Genomic DNA, 24,470 nt, shown 5'->3' on the forward strand with positions numbered 1-24,470 from the left:
AATGGAGAGTGAATTAGAAACTGGAGAAAAATAGTGCACAGCATGTCTGATTCGAATTTAGCAATTTAACTTGATATACTCCAGGTTTTTGTAGTCCATATAAATGGTGAATGGCTGGAGACCTTCCTCCACCCTGTGGTGCCACTCTTCCGGAGTGAGTTTCACTGCAAGGAGCTCCCAATTGCCGATGTCATAGTTCCTCTCGGCGGGCATAACAAAGTCCACTAGGTGGAGCTTGTGTTTCTCTCCTGATCGCTATGAACGGACGGCCCCTATTCCAGTCTCTGAAGCATCAGCCTCTACTATGAAGGGCTTGGTGGGGTTAGGATGTCTCAGGATGGGTGTGGTGGTAAAGGCTTTCATCAGCTGCCCAAAGACTTGACTTGCTGAGACATCCCATTGCAGCTTTTTGGTACCCTTCTTTAATAGGGCAGTCAGGGGAGCTGAAAAGCTGCTGAAGCCCCTTATGAACCACCAAAAGAAGTTGGCAAATCCCAAGAACCGTTGTAGTTCCTTGACATAGGTGGGAACGAGCTGGTTACAGCTGAAACCTTATTCTGGTCCATGAGCACCCCCTCTGGTCCTATGATGTAGCCTAGAAAGGCACCCTTGCACACATATAATTCACGTTTTCCCCCACTTCACATAGAGCTGGTGCTTGAGTACCTGCAACAGAACACTCTCGACATGCTGGACATGGGTGGTTTCATCAGTGGAGTAAATAAGAATATTGTCGATGTAGGCAATAACTTTCCCACCATTTGCAGCATGTTGTTAATGAGGCACTGGAACACTGCTGGTGCAGAAGATAGCCCATTACGCAGTACTCAAAGTAACCAGAGGTGGTGCTAAATGCCATCTTCCACTTACAGTGGTGCTTGAATGTTTGTGAACCCTTTAGAATATTTTATTGGCATAAATATGATCAAAACATCATCAGATTTTCACACAAGTCATAAAAGTTGACAAAGAGAATCCAGTTAAACAAATGAGAATAAAAATATTATACTTGGTCATTTATTTATTAAGGAAAATGATCCAAAATTACATATAGTATCTGTAATATATGTAATACTCTGGTGAGCATGACTGTGAAAGAGTCTAGTTCTTGTCATAATTGGTATACTCTTATACTATGTACTAAAATTATGTTCTCTTCCTGTGAAGAAAAAGTACAAACTTTTGAGTATGTAGTAAAAGAGTATGCAAGTACTGGGACATTCTGTTCTCTACTGTCATACAAAGGAAGAGAACGTTGTTGCCAAGGAGAAACCACGGTCACCGCAAACAAAAACTCCTTGTTGCATTTCAGCTTTTCTTCATTCATTATTCCTTATAAAATTTACACTATATTATTTATCATTCAGTTGATTTATTTTTGCAAATTTCATTTACACCTCTCAAAAATGCATCCTTGAATTCAGCAAAACAAACAGTCAGAAAACTCCTACTCCCTCACGTATGGAGTTGTGGGCAATATTAGCTATTACACTATGAAATAGTGTCCATGGACCCACACTACAGAAATCTACCGAAAACAGTAGACCACCTTTGGGATACTCGTTTCAACATTCTGCAATCTGGGACACACTAATTCTAATCTCGTATACTATTTATTACGGAGAGCTTACGGCTTATGGATGGATAGCATTGGAATTTAATATTATGACCACATTAAAAAATGAGCACGCTTAATGTTTTAAAGCCCCAAAAAATCTCTGCCTCAACAGTTGTTTTGCAAATACCAGATAAAAACACATTTAACTTTTCATTTACATCTAGTAAATGTACTTAGTACTTAGAGTTAGTATTCTATTTTTTATTTGCTGACACACGGTTGAGGTGCGTAAAGAGAAAACAAAATAAAACTTACACAGTTACACAGTACATGGCATCATTTGACCCTGCTCTATGTTTAATTTTAATAGTACATTTATTATTTGTTATTTCTTTTAAGACCATAACTAATAAACTAAACTAAACCATGTCTTGAGACATTTTTGGACACAATGTTGGTTTGAATTCAGTAAGCAAACTGTGCTACTCTTTCAGGCATCTCATTTATGAAAGACATTTATAGGCAACCAGATTCAGCTCAGCATCAATTCACAAACAGAATGAAAATATTTATATCAATGTCCTATTTACTTCAGTCAAACAGTCATGAAATGAAGGTCCATAGTGAGTCCAGCTTCCTGGATTAGCTGTTACGGGAAATATGGTTTATGGGTAGTTTATACTATACAGGACATCCAAAATATTACTGAGCTTCAATTCAGACCTGGAGCCAAAAGTGCAAAAGCAGAACAATTTTCTATCAGCCAAAAAAGTCTGACACACAAACTACCTGAGAATAAACTGTTATTTACATGGTAAACAGCTGTCACACTGTGATTCTGAATTAAAAATTAAAAAAACACATTTAAAAGGAATAATTTAGTCTCATTTGTTTGCATATTGTCTGATCCTGTCATGTCAGATTTGGGCAGATCTTGTAGGCTCTAGTTCACAGTTCTGTACTGACAGGCAAGCGTACGTGCGTGCGTGAGTGAGAGAGAGAGAGAATCACCTACCAGTGTGATCTTAAATTATAGCTATTTGTTGCCTTACTTCATGTACCGGGTGTTTTAGTTTTAGATAACCATATCAGCAAAATCCTACTGTGTTGGTTTTTATTTTGTAATTATGTAATTATCACGATCTTAAGAAAGAGGTAGCAAACACAAACATTTAAATAGAACTTAAATAAAGTGCAAAAAATGTCTACCTCTTTCTGTGCAACTGTTTATATTCCTGCCTTTTCAGGTGCATACAGGTCCTAAAATAAGGCTTATTTCATAAACTACAATTGCAAAATGGAACATCTGATCCATAACCACACCTACTGAATAAACCAGGACCTTACACGCATCATGAAGCTTACTTGACTTAGACGTGTGTGCACCAGTCTGTTTTTTAAAGTTCATACGTAGTTCATACTATTTCCCAAAATATAAATCAATTAGTAATTTAAAAATCACAGCCCCTCTGAGGGTCAAGTGACCAGCTGCATATTTTGCCTGAGTTACATGGCATAAGCACATACGATTAGCTGCCAGTACTGCCAGGTCATGCAGCTGTTTTCAGCCTGTTTTAGATCATCTATATTTGTATTATGGGCCTACACTTTTTAAAATCCCCCCTTAAAAGCATATTGTTCTGTAAATACAGTGAAACGAAAGGTGTGTTTTTATGAGTGTGAGGAATGTCATTCTGGATCCTGGGAGCTTAAAAGCTATTTAAAACTGAGGCACTAACCTAAGACCATATACTCTTGCTCTACCGAGCATTATATTAAAAACATGGAAATCCTGACAAGAGAATCAAGAGAAAAATAAATCACTTCAGTAATTTAAGCTGTAAACCAGAGGACAGCATGCTCAACATGCTGACAGAGCCCAACACATTATTTGGTAAAATACGCATAAATGCTGCCTTGAAAGCACAAAACAGTCCACATTAATGATAAAACACTTCACATTTTCATCTGCTCATGTAGCTTGATGCATAATCCTCCTCTTCATCATCAGATGAATAGTTTTGTGTGTCTATGGTGCCTGTGTGTGAGGCCATGTATCCTGTTCGCGTGTGGTCACACACACTTGCATCAGAAATGTCATTTTCATCTTCTTGACTGGTCTGTAATTCTGTCTGTGTATGTAACAAAAGAGATGTGTGAAGTTCTGAAGAACTTCCTGTCTGTGGCTTTGCTGCAGTGAGCGAATCTTCATGTAATTCTTTCAGTAATAAAGGTAACAGAGGCTCTTTGGCTTCACTCGGTTCATTGGCCTCCTCTTCCTCCGGCTGCATGGATTTCAATACCACTGACCACAGGTTAACATTCCCAGAATCATCATCATCATCTTCTTCTTCTTCTTCCTTTATTTGTCCTCTTAATTTTTTCCCTTTTCTTGCATTAGAAGGATTTATGTTTTTCGTAACTGGATCAAGTGAAGCTGCTTGGTTGTAACCTTTGACCCCGTCGTACTGAAGCGGAGAGAGCAATAAAGTTTCTTTGGTATCTGTAGGTGTGTCCTCAAAGCTACATCCTCCCAGATTCTCTGCAACTTCACAAATGGATACTGATCTCCTGCTGCCAGTGCTCTCTGACTCACTGTGAACTGCTCGGTCCATGTAGCCATGGTGGTTCTCTTCATCCTCATCCTCATCCTCGTCTACATCATCATTGTTCTGCTGAGACAGAGATATAAATATTGGGAATATCAATTTATTTTATTTTATTTTATTATTCACTGAATAAAAAGTGATAGTATTCAAAATTAGGAAGCAACAGAAAGTCGGACCTTATAGAGACCATTTCCTTTTTCTTTTTTCTTGTGCTGATGATCTTTGGGCTTGTGTATTTGTATGCCATACTCGACTTCAGCTACTGATATACATGTCTCCTCTGGGGAAAGGAAGTAGCTAGGACCATAAACAATCTGTGGGGGGAAATGGAAGAATAAAAATGTATCTTTTTTTTATCGTTGAAACTGGTTTTGGAAAGAAGAAAAAAAAAGAGCACAAAAAAGTCAAGGTGCAGTTACACCGAACCTTAGACATAGAAAAAGTGATTGTGCCGCCAACGCACATTTTTCACACCACACGAGAATAAGAGGTGATGTAATGGGTTTTCCTGGAAAATCTTTTCACGTGTCGCTTGTTTTCATGCTTGTGGTCTGACCTTTAAATGGTGACCAAGAGTCTGAAGGCCTATTCGACATTCTGTGCACATATTCTGTCTCCTCTTACTCATCTTGTCAACATTTATTATTCATTTATCACTTACTTGACAGAGTGGAAGGGGAGACTGGAAAAAAAAAACTGAAAAATGCAAACGGGCTGGTGTACAATGACAAATCTCTAAATAAATGAACAGAAATTTGCAAAATGTTTGATTGGACATTTATCAAATTCACAAATTTCACAAAAAAAAACCCACCTCAAACTTAATGTGTAAAATGTTATAATAAGTGTAAATGGTAATGGATGATTTGTACAATACATATCTAAGGTTCAAGTATGTCCATGTCTCAGTAAGTTTTTGCGTCACTGTCACCACTGACTCTCTCATTAGGATCTAAATCTACATCCGAATTACAGATCCACATTTGTAAAACTGCTTTAAAATAATAAATTACACTTTACCTGACTGCTACCACAATAACTGTTATGTCCATATTTGGTATAAAATAATCTGCTGAAGACTAAGTCATAGCATATGAAGTTATGTTCATATTTATATAATTTTTAAATCATATTGTTACTATTTGGCACCTATAATCTGCACTACCTTTTATATCGGACATTTCCACACTAAAACTGTGTACTGTTCGGTGCTACACTGTCACTTGCTGTTCCTATTGTCCTGTTTTAGTAATACTGTATTGTCCTGCGTCGTTAGCACACGTTTGCACGTGCACTTTATGTAGAATGTTTTTAGATCTTATTTAGTTCTGTGTATTCTCATGTGGTTAGTGTGTTGTTTTATGTAGCACCATGGTCCTGGAGGAACATTGCTTCATTTCACGGTGTACTGTACCAACTGTATATGTTTGAAATGACAACAAAGCCACTTGAACTAGAACTTGAAAACAAATAAAACTCAACTGAAATGAACTTAACTGAATTACGGTCATTTCACGACCTTTTTGAACAAAAGAAGGTAAGGCCACATCACCCCTGTCTTACCCACACCGAATTGGTTCCAAGTAAAATTTCACATTGATTATAAAATACTACTATTGACCTGTAAACCACTAAATGGTCTCGCGCCACAGTACCCGATGGAACTTTTGGTCTTTTATAATTAGCTACACCTGCTTCGGTCAATAGGTGCCCCATCCCCCCCACCCCCACCCCCCACCCCCACCCCCCCCACACACACACGGTGTAGCCTAAAGATCATTATTGATTTTTCCTGTTTACACAACTGCACTATTTGACTGTAGTATTAGCAAATTTATAGAAGGGATTTATTTATTTATAATCGCACTATCCGGTGTCACCCAGATGAGGATGTGTTCCCTTTTGAGTCTGGTTCCTCTCAAGGTTTCTTCCTCATAGCATCTCAGGGAGTTTTGCCTCACCATCGGTGCCTCTGGCTTGCTCATTAGGGATAAATTCATATATTTAGAATAAACATCCTTCATTTAATTATTTCTGTAAAGCTGCCATTGTTAAAAGCGCTATACAATTAAAACCGAGTTGAATTGAACAAGGAGGCTTTGGCAACATTTCTATTTCACTTATAAATCTATAAAACACTGTCAGTGTTAATAGTTACTTCACTACATTTCCAAAAGCAAGTGTGTGTCCTTTATTATCTGGAGCCATTAAGTTTAATTACACAAATAAGTATTTAGGCTCTCCAGATTTCAAAAACATTAAAAGAAGCCTGAGACAAAAATAATATTCTGAGTAACAGTGTATATGTTCTTGTATTATCTGTTAGGAGACATGTTCAACTGCTGGAATGGTTCTGTTTCTCTCTCTATCTTTCTTTCTTTCTTTCTTTCTTTCTTTCTTTCTTTCTTTCTCTCTCTCTCTCTCACACACACACACACACACACACACACACACACACACACACACACACAAAGTCATGCTTGTTGAACATTATGTACTCAATGTGTGTGTACTGAAAAACCTGATAAAAGCACTGATTTTGCTTCTGAATTATTTTGAGTTGTGAATTTTTGTTCTTAATTTTATTTTACATTATTAGCAAAAACAAATCAAGGGAGTAACTGCAGTCCAGTCTAATTCAATATTCAATGTAAGAATAGATACACGTATGTGGTTTCTCAACAAAGAAACCACACAAACACATGCATACTGGATGGTGATGAACTGTTGCCTAATAGTTAGAATGGCCTGTTTCTAATTAAGACATTTTTAAGTAACTGAAATAACCATTTCAAATTGAAGAACTCAAGTGTCCTGCACAGAGGCCTGACATCAACACCACTGAACACCTTTGGGATGAACTGGAACACCGATTGCACCCAAGAACTCCACACTAACGCTCTTGTAGCTGAATAAACACAAGTCCCCACAGCCACACTCCAAAATTGAGTAGAAAGCCTTCTCAGAAGAGTGGAGCTTTAATAAACAGTAAAAATAATAAATCTGGAATGGGATGCTCAACAAGGACATGTGGGTCTGATGATCAGGTGTCCACATATAGCCGTCAGGTCAACCCAGACAATAAACTCCAGTTCCCAACACGCACCATGGCCTACAATCATGGCTGGCCCGCACTCAACTCCACTTCTCAGAATGAACACACACACACACACACACACACACACACACACACACACACACACACCCCCCTCAGTCTCAGTCACGATGTTCTCAGTCACGAGACATTTGCTTAAGCACAAGCACACACACACACACACACACACACCTCGTTCTTAGTCAAGAGACATTTGCTTAAGCACACACGCACACAGTCACCCTTTATATGAGACTTTCACTCACACCTCGCATAAGTACGTGTTAATAAGTATAAGTATATGCTCAGCTCACCTGTTTCTGACATTACCATGCCTGTTTATCTCTGCCACTGATATCCTGGCCTGACCTTTGTTCTCTGATTTTTGTGTTTTGCCTAGCCTCAATTAACTTTTTGCAGGTTACCAAGGTAAAATATAGTATGCAATCCCAGACATACTGCAGTAATAATTACATTACACCATCTCCCAATGTAAAACTAAACCAAAATGAATAGGGCTTTAGAAAATGATCATATTACTTTTGAAGGAAATTTCGCAAGTACCATTAAACGGAGTGAAATCGCAGACTCTCCTCTTGCAATCTTAAACTTTCAGCATTTTGCTCGTCAGTATATTCTTTATCTTGTTTGTTGACTTTCGTTGTGCTCTGTTCTGTAATTAGTAAATCTCCACTGGATCCACTAACTACTGGTGAATAAGAGCTCTATCTATCTATCACATGATTACATAAATTGGGTGGGAAGAGGCAAAGAACAGATTTATCAATTTAATTACTGTACATTTTACTGCAATATCCTGCATGCTAACCAAGCGAATGACAGCATAGGGGGGTGGGGGGAGATGAGTGTAAAGGATTATTAATAATGGATTTTAGTCTCCCTCTTTGCATGTTTCAGTTCTGATTCTTTATTTCCAACAAGTAACCCATAAGCATATGTGAAACATTCACCCACGTTGATCATCGACAGTTCCTTTTAATAAGCACGCTGCTGATGGGAAAAGAGCTTTGTTTTTAACAAGAAAAGGATCACATCTGTACAACAATGTTAGTAAAACATGGAGGGTGGGGGCAGCTGTAAGTGATCACATGAGTCTCCATATACAATAATGCTAAATATAATTGTACACACACTCCGCACTGCAGTGACAGAACACAAAGAGAACATTGTCAGTTAATACAGCAGGTGGTTTAGAACGTGTGTGGACTGGAAGGAATGTGTCTGGGGACAAGCTAGAGTGATGATAACTAATATGATACACCTGAGCTCTTTATTACCACAATAAGGAGATCACTTTCTTACATTTACTTTTCCAGTCCCAACTTTTTTTGAGACGTATTGCGGCCATCAAATTCAAAATTATTAAATTATTTTATTTCTTAAAATTGTACATTTCCTCAGTTTAAACATTTGATATGTTTTCTATGTTCTATTATGAATAACGTATGGGTTTATGAGATTTGCAAATCATTGGATTCTGTTTTTATTTACATTTTACACAGCGTCCCAACTTTTTTGGAATTGGGGTTGTATTATATATTCAGAAATATTGAATGCGTTACGTAAAATATATTATATACAGGAATATTTTGTCCTTTTTTTTATCAGGCATAGATTGGAGTCTGGAATTACTGTCAGAGCTGCTGTGATAAGAAATTAATCAACAGAATCGACAGTTCAACAGCACTGTGTTATAAAGTTTCTATAATGTATAGAAAGTAGAAATGTGTGATTTGAATTGTGTTTTGACAGAAGAGTTCACATCCTTATGTAGCTGGTAAGCTGCTTCACTGGAAGTACATGCGTTTTGTGAGACCCTGTTTTAATAAAGTTTGTCATGTTTATTGACATAGAAATGTAGGCATTTCCCAACCGCCTTAACCACATATGAAGTGGTGTATGTTTATTAGTGAATAGATCAGGATACCTAATAAACCAGCATCACCCTGGACATACAGCGTAGAGGTCGGCCGATTAATCGGCACCAATAACTGATTGCTGGAACTACCGGCTATCTGCAAAAATCCATACCAACAGTTTGTCCTGGGTGCGTCCGCTGTGGAAACGGCTGAGAAGGGTCCGCTGTCATTATAGAGTATGAAAGCGGCCTCTAGAGGCGAAATACAAACTATCACTGACAAATTTTGTTGTGTTATTTGAAGTGTTTTTTAATTCATTTTGAATGTCTCTATTTTTATTTGTTACTTTGAGTGTTACTTTTTGGTTCAGTTTGGATGTATATCTTTTATTTAGTATTTATTAATAAATGAATGTTGTGTTTTCATGCAGTATCAATATTAAAAATGATCAATTGGTCATCGGGAGGTACCGCCCAATTTAGTTATTGGTAGCGGTAAAATCCACTAACAGTTGACCTCTAGTACATGTGTTCATTCAAACTTAAAGAGACAATGGGTACAGCTTGTCTGTAATGGTTTTGTAGTCTTGTAGCGCTTACCAATGCTTTGGGAAGTCTGACATTCGACTTGCACAGAAAGCCAGTGTAGATGAGGCTGAATATGAGACTCAGCAAACACAATCCCACCAGTACAGAGCCGATAACCCAACCAGCCAAGAACGCTACTGCAGAGTGACAGAAAGAAGAATAAAAATACCTCATGAGGCACAACTAAAGGCAGTACAGTGTATTCAGGCAAAAGTAGGTTTCATGTTTGGTACTGTTTAAAAAGGGGAAATAATCGGAATCTAATAATGCTACATTAGTACATTAAAAAACAACACAAAAAAGAACAAGGAAATAAATGACTAGGACAAGGCAATGTCAGAAAACAGTTGGAACATTTGTTTTATGGATAAAGAAATGAGGCTCTACTTTTGTGCAAGCATAAGCTGCTAGGTAACTCTGATATGTTACTAAATTTTGTTTTCACTCTGCTGCTATTTTCCTGATCATAAACTAACCCTCTGTGCTGACATGGAGCGACAATCAAAATTACCCCCTATTACGTGCTTGAAGAAAGGCTTTACACAACATTCCATTCCTTACAAACCAGTTTGTAGGATTTTCACTTTTTCTGTTTTAAGTTACAGCATGAAATTGTGGTGTGCTGTTTGTGCAGGTGTTAAGTAATGTGATTACATATAATTAGCGCACTATACTGTAACCAGACCTTTCAGTTGCATTGCTTAAAAACACCAAGCATGAATCTGGCATGAATTCATGTATAATTTGTTAACTGATTAACGATTAAATATAGTTTATACAGTTTTAATTCCAGGACTAGACTGTGCAGTTTAACATGAATTTTGTATTTTAAGGTGTTTTGTGTAAACCATGCTAAGGGAACTGTGCCATGTGCACAGCTGGTGAACTCTGGCATTCTCTCTTTATTCATCACATTTTCCCCTTAACGAATTAAGATCTCTGTATTCATCTAAAATATGTATATTTAACCATGTTCGCATTCAAAATGAAATCATGAGCACTTGTTATCAATTTCTCTGTGTTTATGACATTCCCACTATAATACTGAAATAACATCTAGTGATAGAAAACTGCTGAAAGTGCTGATGATCACAAAAATAACAAAGCAAATGTAAACGATTGGGCCATGATGTGATCATTTTTCAATATATGACAATGGTGGAGAAATCCATGAATCATTTGACAGACGCAGTTCTTCACTCTCATCGAATGCTGTCATTTTTGTACCTTTGGACTATATTTGTATACTCAGGAAACAAGCTTTATATTTTCGCATACCTCACTGTGGTTTGTGCATATCGCCTTTCACAAAGAAAACAATTTCTTCTGAGAACTTCAGTAGTGTGTTTCCTGCTAAAGCACAACAGTGCAGGCGAAATTGCAAAAAACCCCTGAAACCTACACAGGGGACACTGAGTGGAGAATGTGGCTACTGTTGGGATTCTTTCTAACTGAAATGCTAAAAAAAACAAATGCTTGAAAGGGCACTGATGGCTGTTACCTCCACTCAGTACAGCCCCCTCACATGAGGACAGAGTACACTGTACTGTTTAGAGGCTTGGGTGTTTAGCTTAATTTAAGTATGACTGGTTACATATTTAAAGCAGTTTTGTTGTAACGTGTTTAAGATCTTAAAATGTGTCAGTGTCACTTGTGGATGTTCTTTCAGCCTGTTTAGAAGTAAACAAACTGTCATTCTAATACCAAAGACCTGAGATACACTGAAGAGAATACTGTGTCTTTCAGAGAAGTGTTCAGATCAACAAGTATTGTGTATATACTGTATTTCCAGAGTACAGTATACTGTTATCGATGGGGTCAAATGTAGCACAGAAATATAGAAATAAGAAGACAGTTTACTAAATGTAGTAATGTGTTTGTAACTACAGGTCTGAATTCTACATTAACTTGTACATGACATTACAGGTCAGAGTTCCGTTATGAGCATGTAGTGAGGATTAAATACCAAAATTGTGCATATCGCTATTTAGACCTCTAGACTGCTATTCATAAGTTATGCAAGTATTATGTACACAGGGTGGAGTTTCTTTTTATGTGGAGGATATCAGAGAGAGAGAATCATAATCTGAGTCAGTGCTTACTTAGCTCAAGGCCCAATTTTTTAATGCATATAATTATTCACTGTAAGCATAGTAGATGAGTGCTTGAGTGCATGAAGGACAGTGTAGAATATAGAACCTAGAAACAAATGTCTGAGAATAAAAAGTAACACATCTGAGCAAAAATGTTTAAAAGTTCAGTCAGCTTACCCCCCCTGGGCTCTATTCGACTGGTGAATTCACAGGAGCAGGAGCTCAGTAGTTTATGTTTGGGAATGGACATGATCACTGGCTGGACTTGCACACAGTAGCGCTCACCCAGCTGAAGATATCGCAGAACATACGAGTATGGCAGGGAATGTATACTCTGGTAATTGGTAAATGGTTCATGGCAATCATCCTAGAATAGATGAATGAAAGGGTGAATGAACATCAAATAAGGAACAAAAATTATATCATCTACACATTTGCAAATCATTATATAATTCTAAATGAGTAACAATCTGTTCAAGTAGGACTTTCGTCAGTCAGTGTCTGGTAGGTGTTCGTGTACAGTAATGCGGAAAAAGAAAGTACTCCATCCTTCAGTTATCTGTTTTTATTGTTCAGGGCCTTAATAACAATTGTGTGGTCCTCCCCAACTTCTATAAACCATTAACCTCAGGTCAAAAAGGTTTGGTGTTCTGCAGCACTCAGGTGTGTGTCTATACCATGCCAAAAAGAAAGGACATCAGCCATGACCCCAGAGAAACAATTGTTGCTGCTCATCGATCTGAGAAGGGTTATAAGGCCATCTCCAAACAAATGAGAAATTCACCACTCTACAGTAAGAAGGACTGTTTACAAGTGGACAGCCTTCAAGACAGTTGCCAATCAGGAGTGGGTGTCCCCAATTCAGTCCAAGGACAGACCATTTAATGCTCAGCGATATAAAGAAAACCTAAAGAGCTACATCATGTGTACATCTTGCCTCTGTAAGTAAATGTTTATGTTCATGACAGCACAATCACATAAAACTGAACAAGTATAGCTTTCACGGAGGGGTGATTAGGAAAAAGACCTTTCTCTCCAAAAATAATATGGCAGCATGAGGTTTGCAAAATTGCCACAAAAGTTCTGGAACAATATCCTTTGGACTGATGAGACCATGGTGTTGATGTTTAATCATCACACGCAGTGCCATGTTTGGGGAAAACCAAATACAGAGTATTGTCACAAACACCTCATTTCAACTGTCAAGCATGGTGGTAGAGAGGTGATGATTTGGGCTTGTTTTGTAGCCACAGGACCTGGGAAACTTGCACTATGCCACTTTATACCAGAATATTCTTAAGACAAATGAGAGGCCATCTGCCCAGTAGCTTAAACTGGACCAAAATTGCAAGAGGGCAATGATCCTAAACATGCCAGCAAATTGTCATCTGAATGGCTAAAGAAGAAAAGAATCAAGGTGTTGGAATGGCCAAGTAAAATTCCAGACCTCAACCCCATTTAGATGCTGTGGCAGGATCTGTCATAGAGCTGTGCATAAATGAATGCCCTCAAACATCAATGAACTGAAGCAATGTTGTAAAGAAGAGTGGGCCAGAATGATGTGAGACTGCTAAACTCCTAAAGAAAATGTTTACTTCAAGTTATTGTTGCTAAAGGTGATTCTACATTAGACAATTATAGGGTTTATTTATTTTCTTCCAGTGAAACAGTTACAGCATAACCGTTTGAGCAGTCTGCTGAGGTTTACCTTTTCATCTGTGACTTTGCTCCAGCGTATGTCAAAGTTTATTGCCTTGTAAAAGTTGTCATAGGCACCTTGGCGAGTTGGTAGATCAATGCTGATATTCAGGCAGTCACCACAGCCAGACAGAGTTAACTCGGGAGGCCCAATAGTGGCTGGAAAAAAAACAGGAAAAAATACAACACACTAATGCAAACAAATGCAGGAGTTTTCTTTCAGAAATATTGAGTGCTTGCTAAAGTACTAAAGTAAAGCCACACAATTGTATTTAGAAGAAAAAGTGCAACTTACTGCTAGTGTACGGCTCAAAATGAGTGTTGACTATGGACGATGAACTGTTGCCAAATGATGCCCAAAGCTCGATCGTGTGTCGTCGGTATATGTCTTTCATGTATTCAGAGATGTCAAAAGATGTACCACTGATGCTACGTGCCCGATTATTACTATCAGGACGGAAAGGGAAAAAACAACTTTACATACAATGGATATAAAAAGTCTACACAACGCTGTTAAAATGGCAGGCTTTTGTGATGCAAAAAATGAAACTAAGATAAATCATGTCAGAACTTTTTCCACCTTCAATGTGAAATTACAATGTATAAAAATTACATGAAAAACAATCAGAAACATTTTAGTGGGAAATAGGGAGAATAAAAAAGTTACAATAACCTGGCTACATAAGTATGCACAACCCTAAACTAATACTATGTTGAAGCACCTTTTGATTTAATTACATGACTCAGTCTTTTTGGGTAAGAGCCTATCAGCATGGCACATCTTGACTTGGTAATATTTTCCCATTCTAGATCGATCAGATTTAAATGGACATCTCCTGTGCACAGTCCACCTCAGGTCACCCCACAGATTTTTTTGTTGGATTCACCACCAGTTCTGGCTGAAGAAAAGCAGCCCTAAAGCATGATGCTGCCACCATCATGCTTCACATGGGTATGGTGTTCTTTTGGTGATGTGCTTTTTTTTGCACCAAACATACCTTTTAAAATTATGGAATTATTATCACTTTTGGAATTAGTCTCATCAGACCATAACACATTTTGCCACATGGTTTGGGGTGATTTAGTTGGGTTTAGATGCTTTTTGTGAGAAAGGACTTCTGTCTAGCCACCCTACCCCGTAGCCTAGACATGTGAAGAATATGAGAGATTGTTGTCACATGCAGAGAGTAATCTCAGTACTTATCAGATATTCCTGCAGCTCCTTTAACGTTGCCGCTGGTCTCTTGGTGGCCTCCCTGGTAAGGTTTGTCTTGTCCTTTTGTAAATTTTGGAGGGACATCCTGTTCTTGGTGATGTCACTGTGTTGTTCAATTTTCTCTATTTGTTGATGATAGCCTTTATGGTGTTCCATGGTACATCTGATGTTTTGGAAATTCTTTTACACCTGATTGATACCTTTCAACAAATGAAATGCCATGCATGCTTTGTCAGCTCTTTGTGGACCATGGCTTCAGCAGTCAGATGAAACAAGAAGACCAGATACAGAAACAGCTGATCTTTATTTGGGGTTAATCTGAATAATTTAATTGATGACAGCTGTATAATAATTACTTTTGAACATGAGATTGGATGTGATTGGTTCATTTTGAACACAGCCACATCCCCAATTATAAAAGAGTGTGCATACTTAGGCAACCAGTTTATTGTAAGTTTTTTTATTTTTCCATAAAATGTTTTGATTGTTTTTCACTTAATTTTATACATTGTAATTTCACATTGAGAGTAAAAATTCGGACATTATATATCTTGTTTTAATTTATTTTTTTTACATCATAAACCTGCCATTTTAACTGGGGTGTGTAGACTTTTTATATCCCAGTACATACATCACATGACCTTCATCACAGTCAGATATCATTTATTTACTTTTCATTAGGTTGCAAGATGATTTTTTAGATGGCATAAATCCAATACCCAGGAACAGCAAAAAATGAGGAAATGGATATCAGAGAAAAAAAAGATTAATTTGTTAATTATTTAAAAATTGTCTCATTTGTGCTCTGATTTATTATTCAAGGTTTTACTTTCAAGGTTTTGCTCAGTTGGCCTCAGCCATGAGTGTGTGTGCGCACACTTTTCTTTCTTTCTTTCCTTTTTAACGCCATGCCAGCAAGTGTAAGGGAATACGTGTCTTGTCCCAACAACAGGATTTATTTCCCGTAATTTGTTGTTTAAACACTGATCCCATTCTAATTGCCATTTGTATACATTTAATGTTTGTTTTAGGTCTGTGAACAGAAAAGAGTATTTTACTGATTCTGAGGATAATGCTTCTTTGGCAGCTCTATCTGCTTGTTCATTACGAGAGATTCCTGAGTGGTCACGTACCCAGCAGAAAATGATACTAAAATTCTTTGATTCCAGAGATGACAATTTGTTTAACATCTTCACGATTGTAGGTGATCAGTTTTTATTGACTCCAATGCTTGAGATGACATGATTTCAGTTTATTACTTCAGTGCATGTAATAAAGCATTTGCCTCTGCAGTAAAAACTGAACTTTGGTCAGGAATGTGTATACCTTGACGCAGTTTACATGTGCAAAGGCTGCTGCCACTTGATTTCCAGATTTGGATCCATGTTTGTATCCTGGGATATGTTGTGGGAATGCTGCTCTTATATCCAGGAATTGTTGGTAATACTTATTCAGATGAGCTTTTGATTTTTGGTTTCTCATTAAATCCAGATGGATTTTGGGCTTTTTGAGATCCCATGAGGGGATTTTGCAAAAATGTGTCTGCTCCAGAGTGTTTAAATCCACTTTCAGATTCTCCAGTTGCTTTTTATACGTAGGACAAATGTGACGGCTTTCTTTCATATAGTAGTGGATGTTGAGTTGAGAAAACTGCTGAATACGCTGGATTTTCTTTATTTGTTTTCAGTTTGGTTGCATGTTGTAGGGCCAGCTTTAGGTGTCTGATTTCCAAGGAAGGTTCATTGGCTTCCACATATAAACTTTGAAGAACACGAATCTTGCAAAAGATATTCCCTTAACTGGTGTTTTAATTATGGTGATGGTGGAGAGAACAGTCTAACACATCACTCCATAATCTCCGATAGGTGTTCAGTTGGGCTGAGACATGGTGACTGTGAAGGCCAGATCATATCATTTACTGCACGCCATTTTCACCCTCGTCAAACCATTCAGTGAGCCCTCATGTCTCTCATGTTTGTTTGTATTGATTTGCGGTGACCCATGTCTCTAAGTGGACTCAAAACATGCTAACAAAATTCCTCCCACAGCATAACAGACATCTGTTTTTATTTTACTTTTTTTTTCTTTTTTACTCAATTTGTCACCGTAGTACATTTAAATAGATCAATAGTAGTAAAACAAGGTTTTATTATGTCTTATGATCATGTCTGCTTACATTATAATATACCGAGATTACAATAACATAAATGTGCATTGGGTGCAGTTATATCACCTGCATTATGACGACTGTAAGAAAGCAAATTTTGTGGATAAGCAGAACCCTCTCTAGGCTAGTATTATCATTTCTGACACATTTTCTTTATCAACTCACCTAACATTCACATTGTAGACTGTACCAGGTTGTGTCCCATTTCCTGGACTCCACCGCAAGATGTGGATGAAATTGTTAGACAAGACATCAACATTTACCGGTGCCGGAACCAAAACAATGCCTGAAAAGGACAAGTAAAAGCTACTTGACTTTCCGATAGTCGTTTCATAAGAGGTACACATTAATGTTACATGCGCGTTAATGTTCTTAGCAATATTAGTGACAGCGAAGGCATGGTCAAGCATTGCAGCTGGCGGAGTATTACTTGGAGGCAGTCACTAGGCCAGGCCTCTCTTATTTTCCTCACTTTCTTCCCTTACTCCTCTCCCTGTCCCAGCTCCCCATAACCTAGGTGCAGGGCCCCCAAAATCAGCTCCCCAAACCCCATTTCCTCCCCATAATTTTTCCCCTGGTCCTTTACCTCTGATGTCTCCTTTAACTTCTTGGCTCTCTACACATGTAGAACCTTCTGCGCCCACCGGACCAAGGCAAAACCCCAGCAGGTTTGCAGGAGCGGTGGGGAGGCCGGGCATTTCCAGGATCAGTGTTCCTTCATAATAATGATCCAGATCTCTGAAGCACCACAGGCCTCTCCCGATCAAGCAGGAACATAAGCCATGTCAGTGCGTATACTAGGGAGTTAACATCAGGCCTTGGTGAACTCGGGGTGTAACCAGACCACCGTCCATCAAAGCATGATTCAATGTGGGGCATTGGGGAATGCATGATTGGTGAAGGTCAGAGGAATGGGAACGGGGATGTCCACAAATATCCGCTGGTGCCAGTCTATATTAAATTGCGGGGCAAAAGCATAAAGTGGAAACGGAGGGTGGTTAGGGATTTGCAGGGATTTCCCTCAGGGATTTCCCCTCGGAACAGTCGCGTGACGAGTCCCTGAGGCAACGCCTTTGACCAAGTAATCGATGGTCAGTAAATTCAGCCTAATGTTGCACTCTTCCACCGACATTTTTCAATTGTTAAGGATAGGATATATCGAGTGACACTCAAACTAAGGAAGAGACGACATAGATGTTATTGCCGTAGGGAACCTCTCTTCCATGCCCGTTTCCATTGGCCAGGCATTCGCTGAGATGTTCATCGGTGGTGTGCAGCATGTCACAAATGTCAGCTGTTCAATTCGCCAGCCCTCCCAAACGTGACCATTGTGCCATCTTCCATTAATCAAGGCCCCCTTCGGAAGAACTGACATGGACTTCCTCGGGCCATTAGAAAGGTGCAGGAGTTGTTGTTTTTTTTATATATAAATAATAAATGAAACAAAACAAACCAGAAAAAGGTGTTTGGCCACAATTACTGTTACTACTCTACTGTGGACAACCAATAGATCTGACATACACTTACATAGCCATTATAAATCTATAAATTATTTGTGTAGTTTTTCTTTTGAAACCATATACCTAAACAGATAGAGCCAAAAATGTTCAGATATATTTTATATAGCAAGACCAACCAAATGTTCTGTAACTTGTGCATCTAATAAGTTTTATCACAGTGTTGCTATTTCAAGCTGGCAGTGAGTCTTTCAACTGGTCATTAGGTGTAAAGCAGTGTGCTTATTCTATTGCATTATAGTTTTTCACAGAGTTAATTCAAAAAACGTCAAAGTTCACCTAAATAAAGTTGGTATGAAACAAAAGTAATCAGGTTAGTAATCAGTCTCCCATAATATCTTATGCATAACATAACCTTTAACGTCAATGATATACATGATGTTCTGACAAAGAGCAGCACTTTACATTGAGTTAAACTAGGTGTTTACTGCACTAAAAAAAGATAGCAAAACCAGGGATTAAGAATATTATTTTTTAAAAGATAAAACAGGATATACATGATACAGCATATACAGTATATATACAAACCTTAATATTGACATTTTGCACTGTTGTACCAGTATATTGTCAATGCTAAAGAGATTTGTGTTGTGAATTATTACATACCTTGAGAGTCAATAACCATAAAATAAACATATAGCAGGGACAGTATCCTCATATTAACTGGGAATCAGATCCACAACGTCATATTATCCCTGGGGGGGGGAGAAAAAAAAAAAACTCCAGTTGAAGAACACGAATTTGCCATAATACTGATTTGACAAACCAACTTATCTAGTCATGTAAAAATGTAAGATTAATTTAAACAAAAGAGTAAAATCCTCAATTTGGGAGAAAAAAAGTTTTTTTGTGTGTGTTTTTTTTTAACACAAAACAATTCAATCGGCAATGCAATAAATTCTTTTACATAGGACCATCTGCCTGAAAACAAAGGAGTGTCTCAGATACATGGGATATATATATATATATATATATATATATATATATATATATATGTGTGTGTGTGTGTGTGTGTGTGTGTGTGTGTGTGTAATATGCTGCTTTCTTTACTGACATACAAACATTTTTCTGTAAACTTACTTTTGTGCTAGAAAACTAATGTTTGGGAATCTAAAATGTTTTTTGTACAGACTTGATAATGTAAAATTCATAAAATAAAACATCTATAACAAAGTTCGTACTAAAAAAAATAGGGTGCCTAAAAATTTTGTGTAAGTATTTTGTAGATATGTATTGGATATATTAGATATATACACACCATTTTTTATTTTATCTTAATGGGACACAGTGCTTATGGTAACTCAAAGACCACATTTTACATGGCAAAGTAAGATAAGGAACTCCACCCTGCAGCATTAGCTTAGCAATTAAACTGTGTACAATTTTCTTTTGGAGAAAAAAAAAAACACTCACATTACCCGAAACATGGCCACAATTCATTAATGCTAAATCTCAAAATAGCATAATGAAAGCACAGAAATGGTGCATCACTTCTGCATTTTGATTTCAAACATTCTGCTTTCGCACATTAGTACACAATATTGGCCTACATCTAGTTCACTGTGTAAAAAGAGGAAGTGCTGTATCAAGAGCTATTTTATAGACTGGCAATAAATCTGCCCAGAACTTGCAGTGGTAACATGACGATCATAACTGAGATACTTTCTGTGTCCTGTTCATGATAATCAGACTTAATACATTCGCAAAATATTACATAACTAATATTACATTAAATGTTTATTTATATGTTTACGTTGCCTATTTCTCTATTTGTATATTATCAAATTATAATTAAACTGAATTTAATATTCTTTCTTGATTTTATCCTACACTCCCTTGCAGTGACAGCAAAGGGGAAAATGCAGTCTTTAATTTTTTTAATTAAAGGAAAGTGCTTCGCATTAGAGATGGCTGTCTAGACCATTGTTGTAAAACTGGTTTCTACACATGAAAGAAACTGCAACCTTAGAGACACAAACTGCACGTAGGTAAATTTTTATATTCCTCTGCCCAGACCTTAAAATTACACAGCTTGCATAACCCTAGTCTAAACACTGAGAACATTATTGTTATTTGGAGCAGTGATGTTCACTGAACAATGTTTGGGTTTTCTTCCTGATGTTTTAAATTTCGAAAGATTTTTTTTTTCAGGAATATTTGAAAATGAGAGAAATCATACACTACGTAGCAGCAAAATTAGACAATGACAAAAATCAGTAAATAATTGAACATAACTCACTTTCATTATGATTTACACAAATATCTACATAAAAATATGTCAAAATGTAACGCAAGCTGTGCACACATATTATATATATTATATTTGATTTATGATGTTCAATAGCTGGTAGTAAGTCTTGTTAGCCATTAGTCATTCGTGTGGGTATTTTCGTTCCCTCTATTGACATAGGGAGAGTCTAGGGAGAGACTGAATATACTGTTAATGACATCATCGATCACAAACCTGTTCTGCTTGTCCTAAAATGGTACTTTTTTAGTTCATAAGTCATAACTCACTTATAACTATTTAAAGATCCTCCCTTTTACTGTGACGTGAAAATATCTGAAAATATTCTTGTAAAAAAGTCCACCCTTTTGGCTTCAAACGATCATGCAGTTCTTATTCATGCTGGTCAATATCAAATTTCATTAAAGTACAAATAAATATTCAAATATTGCTGTTGAAGACCTGTGTTATTTTCTGATAAAAATGCATTTCCCTTCATTATCGTTATTGTTCATAAATCACACAAAGGTCTTTAAAAAATATCATGCTGACCTTCATTTCCAGAGAGCTATGCCTCACTAAAGATGTTATCTAAAATAAAATTTTCATTTTAATTATTAACATTTCTAACTAACATTTTCCTGCCAAAGCATCTCACTTTCTGTTGTTGTTATTACAAAATATTAGGTTGCGTCCGTGTCGCAAAAAGCAAAACGCCTGTATTGTATTGAGTGTTAGGTTGTAGGCTGGCAGCCAGTCAATGTGGTTGTAATCCAAACATTAAAGTAAGAAATATGCAGTGACAAGCATGATTATCATGAAAAGGTTTCATGAGGAATTTTCTTCCAGGTTTCATTTCCTGTACCTTTTTTAAAGTAACATAATCACCACACACCACACAACAAAGCACAACAAAAGACCAGAAAGTGCCACATACCAAAAATCCAAATAACAGGACAAGAATAGCGATGTAGGTATTTAAAACATTCAGCAATTTTACTTTACAATGAATGTAAGTCAGGCAACAACAGCTGAAAGATGCTACTTGACAAACAGTCGGAGATTGAGAGTCAATAAGGCAGTCTAAGTGTTTACACATGTAAATCTAATTTAAATAGTCTGGCCAAAATCAGTCTGTACCACATGTACCACAGGCTATGCTTAGATCTAATAAACCTTTCTTCAGATGGGTTTCGTTATACATGACGAAGTAGGGAGTATTACTGTAGTACCTCTGTGATTTTAGTCAGAATCTATCATGCAAGTAGTTTTTTTTCTTCTTTTCTTTTACAGTGTCTATGTTCTTGTATCTGACATTTTGGCAAAGACACTGTGAAAAAGATGTACAGAGACACTGTAGAACAAGTTATTTTGTATAGCTAGGGATGCACCAATCCAATGCTGAGCATCGATATCTGAAGCCCTGGTTCACTATTGGATCTTTAATACACTGATGTACAGTGGCGCTTGAAAGTTTATGAACCCTGTAGAATTTGCTACATTTCTGCATAAATGACGTAAAACATCATCAGATTTTCACACAAGTCCTAAAAGTAGACAAAGAGAACCCAATTAAACAAATGAGACAAAAATTCATTTTCCTCAATAAATAAATGATCGAGAATAATATTTTTTGTCTCATTTGTTTCACTGGGTTCTTGCTGTCTACTTTTAGAACTCCTGTGAAAATCTGATGATGTTTTAACTTTCAAGTACCGCTGTATTTTATATCAGACTGAACAAAGGAAACATCTTTCCTTTAAGAACATATTTCATGTGACTATATCGGGTTACTGTGAGGACATTAGTATCGGGTGTCAGGTGATACACACTGCACTGAAATCAAAAGAGCATCGGTGCATTCAATCCCCTACAGAAACTGAGCCAAGTTTTAACAAACCAAACTATTAAATATAGACAGTTTTTAAAAGGACTTGTCAGAGGTTTTATGTTTCTATCACAGATACTGACTTTTTCAAATTTATGGGCATGTTGCCTATTATTAATCAAGCCCTTCGACAGTTTTAATAAAGGCCAAAACACTGAATATATGACATGTCTGTGTAGGATTGGCATATAGCTTGTAAATAAAACTCTTTAGTGTGAGAATGTGTACATCATGCAGAAACATTTTTTTCCCCCAGAAATGTCTTATCCCAATGTGAACTGTTCATAATAATTAAAGACATTCTCCAGTAAGACTATTTAGTTCTTCAACTGATCATGCCCAATAGTAGTTTAGATTAATATCAGACCACTACTGTGCATGTAAATATAGCAACTACATATGTTTACCTTTCTTTAAATCTATTTGGACACCTCTGTTAATTCTGCCTTTTGATTTTTTCCCCCTCTCTTTCTTTTTTCCCCCTCTTTTTCCCTCTCTTTCTTTTAGGTAAAGGTGCAGATCTGAGTGTTCAGGAGCTTAGAGAGTTTTAATAAACTGGGAAGTTTGGATGTTTTCACCACAGGTAGGGCTGGGCAATATATCAATACAATATCGATATCGTGTTAAATGATTACATGATATATATTTTTCTGAGATATCGTTGGTATGGTGTTGTATTTTTATTTATTTTTTAAAACATTTTTAATAATTACAAATAAATGGATGCCGTTAATTTGGATCTAAATATTAACCTCTAAACTTTATATATATAAAAAAAAAAAAAAAAAAAAAAAAAAAAAAAAAAGGCTAAACTTTCAACCAAAAAGAAAAGAAATGAAGAGGAACAAACAAACAGGAGATTGGAATTGAAAACAGGAATTGTTTTAAATGAAACAATGTGGAATTCTACATCCTAAAACAACACTAAATATGTAAAGGATCCGTGTATGAGAGTGATTTAAATAACGAAAGCATAGAAAGAGCTGGCTGATTCTCTCTCTCTCTCTCTCTCTCTCTCTCTCTTACACACACACACACACACACACACACACACACACACACACACACACACACACAGTTATTTACATTATACAATTTATACATGTAATCTGTAATCAGTCATATAAGGTCACACTCACTGCTTTAGGGTTCCTCTTCTGGCTGTCTCACAATCCTGGAGTATAACGTAGAGAAGCATGTGGTGAGTGAGTGACAGCTGACCGGTGAATATACCAAAACACAAGCTGACTGGCTATCTGACCAAACTCGTTTTCCTTTCCCCCGAATCACGTGACCATGCTTCGCGTTCCTCCCTCGTGCTCTATTCAACTGCTCTCTGAATTTGGGTAAATACTCGCATACGTTCCCAACCTGAACGCTGCACATAAACATCCCGTCAAGTCGTAATTACACGTAGGAGCTTTAGAAACAATAATAATAATAATTTCTAACTAAACAGTGATAATAATGTTTAACTTCGTGCCGTTTTACATTTTAGTCATGACTTAAAGCAGCGTAAGTTTCAGTGGTTTGCAGTAGGCGGTTCTCTTTCTAAATGACTTTTAGCAGTCTCGTACAGTATGGGCTATTTAAAAAAGCAAAAAAAAAAAGTCTTTCATTATCAGTGGGGAAATCCCAAGTTTTGAGTTTAGGTAGGGATTAAAATAGCTTAGTCCAGCTGCTTTTAATGTAAGGACTTTATAAAAAAAAAAAAAATAAATAAAAAAAAGATTACAAGAAGGAAAACACACATCGAGTCCATGAACGCAGCATTAAATCCACAGTCAGCGCACTAACACAGTCGCACACCGCCTGCATAAACATCATAACACTACGCCATGAGTTACCATGGTTACAAGCGTCAGAGTGGCTATTATAATGTACTATTTGGTAAAGAATATATAATGCTATTTAGTAAAGAAGTGTGGGGCTGAGC

At 37.0% G+C, this 24,470-nt stretch overlaps 1 protein-coding gene across 4 annotated transcripts; it reads right to left on the reverse strand.

Moving 5' to 3' along the window:
* Positions 1 to 1,804: 1,804 nt before the first annotated feature.
* Positions 1,805 to 23,956, reverse strand: crfb1 (cytokine receptor family member b1). 4 transcript variants are annotated; one of them, XM_053680864.1, is made up of 9 exons: positions 23,674 to 23,956; positions 19,026 to 19,114; positions 17,068 to 17,188; positions 13,815 to 13,966; positions 13,530 to 13,678; positions 11,999 to 12,188; positions 9,741 to 9,865; positions 4,344 to 4,481; positions 1,805 to 4,233 (listed from the first exon to the last, which is right to left on the reverse strand). In XM_053680864.1, exons 2-9 carry the CDS (start codon positions 19,075 to 19,077, stop codon positions 3,523 to 3,525), a joined length of 1,638 nt encoding a protein of 545 aa, XP_053536839.1. In that variant the 5' UTR covers positions 19,078 to 19,114; positions 23,674 to 23,956; the 3' UTR covers positions 1,805 to 3,522. The 4 variants fall into 4 exon arrangements, with proteins under 4 accessions (XP_053536839.1, XP_047012146.1, XP_053536838.1 ...); XM_047156190.2 differs by having other exon boundaries at positions 1,805 to 4,230; positions 23,674 to 23,951; XM_053680863.1 differs by lacking the exons at positions 19,026 to 19,114; positions 23,674 to 23,956 and adding an exon at positions 17,489 to 19,008.
* Between the last annotated feature and the right edge of the window lie 514 nt (positions 23,957 to 24,470).

This window comes from Ictalurus punctatus, chromosome 6, assembly GCF_001660625.3.
Source record: "Ictalurus punctatus breed USDA103 chromosome 6, Coco_2.0, whole genome shotgun sequence".
Taxonomy (NCBI): domain Eukaryota; kingdom Metazoa; phylum Chordata; class Actinopteri; order Siluriformes; family Ictaluridae; genus Ictalurus; species Ictalurus punctatus.

Coding starts and splice junctions, on each gene's coding strand:
- crfb1 (XM_053680863.1), bottom strand. CDS start 17,600: ATGCCCGGCCTCCCCACCGCTCCTGCAAACCTGCTGGGGTTTTGCCTT. Junction 13,679..13,814: donor TTTTGAGCCGTACACTAGCA/GTAAGTTGCACT, acceptor TTTTTTTTCCAG/CCACTATTGGGCCTCCCGAG. Junction 4,234..4,343: donor AAGGAAATGGTCTCTATAAG/GTCCGACTTTCT, acceptor TCTCTGTCTCAG/CAGAACAATGATGATGTAGA.